At 43.2% G+C, this 3040-nt stretch overlaps 1 protein-coding gene across 1 annotated transcript; it reads right to left on the reverse strand.

Annotated features, from left to right (window-relative positions):
• Nucleotides 1-217: 217 nt before the first annotated feature.
• On the reverse strand, nucleotides 218-733 carry LOC138903891 (uncharacterized). The gene has a single exon (XM_070192485.1). It carries the CDS (start codon nucleotides 731-733, stop codon nucleotides 218-220), a length of 516 nt encoding a protein of 171 aa, XP_070048586.1.
• Between the last annotated feature and the right edge of the window lie 2307 nt (nucleotides 734-3040).

Below are 3040 nucleotides of genomic sequence, written 5' to 3' on the forward strand. Positions count from 1 at the left end.
TTCGCCAGAGTTTCCTTTGTAATTTGGCATATTCACCTGCCAGAGAGCCCCCGAAACACACATTAGCAACATATATAAAATTAAATGACACAACGGAATGCAAAATAACACCAACGCAAGCCTCATAGGGGACATATAACTAGAAAGGACCGTCTTTATATTAGCCGAACAAGTGATACAAAATTTAGGGGGACAACTTTATAGAGCTATTACATGGCTATTCAAATAAATTAGAGTACTTCTTTTTCATTTCATCCTCGGCTTCCAAAGTAGCTTCTTCGACTTGCTGGTTTTGCCATAATACCTTTACGGATGCAATTTCATTGTTCCTCAACTTTCGGACCTGTCTATCAAGGATATCAACCAGAATCTCTTCATACGACAATTCTTCACTAACCTCGATGGTCTCAACCGGCACCATAGCAGACGGATTTCCAACTACCTTCTTCAACATGGACACATGGAATACCGGGTGCACTAATGACATCTCAGGTGGTAGATCAAGCTTGTACGCCACCTGACCTATCCTTTGAGTGATTCTATACTGCCCGACATACCTCGGACTTAATTTCCCTTTCTTTCCAAACCGTATGATCCCCTTCATGGGAGATACCTTCAAGAACACCCAATCATCTTCCTTGAACTCTAAGTCTCTGCGACGAAAATCTGAATAGGAATTTTGACGACTCTGAGCAGTTTTCAACTGCTTTGTTATGATCTTAACCTTTTCCATAGCCTGATGCACAAGGTCTGGTCCTATTAGTTCAGCTTCTCCAACCTCGAACCACCCAATCGACGATCTACATCTTCTAGCATACAAGGCCTCAAATGGCGCCATCTGAATACTGGCATGGAAGCTGTTGTTATAAGCAAATTCTATGAGCGGCAAATGATCATCCCAGCTACCCTTCAAGTCAAGCACACAAGCACGCAATATGTCCTCAAGCGTCTGAATCGTCCGCTCTGCTTGCCCGTCAGTCTGAGGATGAAAAGTCGTGCTAAGATTTACCTGCGTACCCAAACCTTGCTGAAATTTCTTCTAGAAATTAGCTGTGAGCTGGGCCTCTCGATCGGAAATGATGGAAACTGGAGTGCCATGAAGCCTGACTATTTCCTTGATATACAATTGAGCATACTGTTCCACAGTGTCAGTTGATGTAACCGACAGGAAGTGAGCTGATTTCGTGAGTCGATTCACGATCACCCAAATTGAGTCAAACTTACGCGGCGTGCGCAGTAACCCTACCAGAAAATCCATATTGATCATTTCCCATTTCCACATTGGAATTTCTATATTCTGTGCTAACCCACCGGGCCTTTGATGCTCGGCTTTTACCTGTTGATAGTTTGAACATTTTTCCACAAAGTCTGCCACACCCCTCTTCTTGTTATTCCACCAGTAAACTTCCTTGTGGTCATGATACATTTTCGTAGAACCCAGGTGCACGGAGTATCTAGAAGTATGAGCCTCTGCCATGATCCTTTCCCGAAGACCATCTACGTTTGGAACACATAGTCGTCCTTGGTAACGTAATGTACCGTCATCCATGCCAAGATAAAAAAGGTGTAGTCTTATGTTTATGAATCTCTTCGTTCAGCTGCACCAACACTGGATCATTGTATTGCTTCTCCTTGACCTCCGCCACAAGTGATGATTCCGCCTTATTCCGCATAATCACTCCCCCTTCATTAGAGTCCGCAAGACGAACTACCAAACTGGCCAACTGGTGAACCTCCCGGGCCAAGGGCCTTTGACATGCCTCCAAGTGAGCCAAACTACCCATAGATTTCCGACTAAGAGCATCCGCCACCACATTAGCTTTCCCCAGATGATACAAAATGTCGATGTCATAATCTTTGAGCAACTCAAGCCACCTTCTCTGCCTTAAGTTCAATTCCTTCTGCTTAAAAATATATTGAAGACTCTTTTGGTTCGTGAATACATCTACATAGACTCCATACAAATAATGACGCCAAATGTTTAATGCAAAAACCATCGCCGCAAGCTCTAAGTCATGAGTTGGATAGTTCTTTTCATGATTCTTAAGTTGCCTTGAAGCATATGCTATAACCTTACCATGTTGCATTAATACACACCCAAGACCGATCCTTGAAGCATCGCAATACACCACAAATCCCTCGGTACCCTCTGGCAGGGTCAATACCGGCGCCAAAGTCAATCTTGATTTCAATTCTTGGAAGCTCCTTTCACAAGCATCGGACCACTGGAACTTAACCGCCTTCTGCGTCAATTTAGTCAATGGAGAGGCAAGAGTGGAGAACCCCTCCACGAACCTCCTATAATACCCGGCCAAACCCAAGAAACTGTGAATCTCTATTGGAGTAGTAGTTCTAGGCCAATCCTTCACCGCTGCAATCTTTTGAGGATCAACCTTAATTCCTTCTCCGGAGACGACATGATCCAGGAATATAACAGATTCAAGTCAAAATTCACATTTTGAGAACTTTGCATACAATTGGTGTTGATGAAGAATCTGTAGAACTGTCCTGAGGTGGTCGGCGTGATCATCTCGACTTCATGAATATATAAGAATGTCGTCAATGAATACTATCACAAAGGAGTCAAGAAATGGCTTGAAGACTCGATTCATAAGATCCATGAAAGCTGCCGGGGCATTTATTAGCCGAAAGACATTACCAAAAATTCAAAGTGCCCATACTGGGTTTTGAAAGTTATTTTCGGAATATCCTGCTCCCTTACCTTCAATTAATGGTACCCGGACCGCAAATCAATTATGGAGAAGAACTTAGCACCTTGTAATTGATCAAACAAATTATCTATTCTAGGCAATGGGTATTTGTTTTTTATTGTGACCTTGTTGAGTTGCCGGTAATCAATACACATCCGCAGCGATCCATCTTTCTTTCTAACAAAGAGAACCGGTGCGCCCCAAGGCGACACACTTGGTCGGAATGAAACCTTTCTCTAGTAAATCCCTTAGTTGTTCCTTTATCTCTTTTAATTCTGACGGCGCCATTCTATAAGGTGGAATGGATATAGGCTACGTGCCCGACATCA

Source organism: Nicotiana tomentosiformis, chromosome 1 (assembly GCF_000390325.3).
Source record: "Nicotiana tomentosiformis chromosome 1, ASM39032v3, whole genome shotgun sequence".
Taxonomy (NCBI): domain Eukaryota; kingdom Viridiplantae; phylum Streptophyta; class Magnoliopsida; order Solanales; family Solanaceae; genus Nicotiana; species Nicotiana tomentosiformis.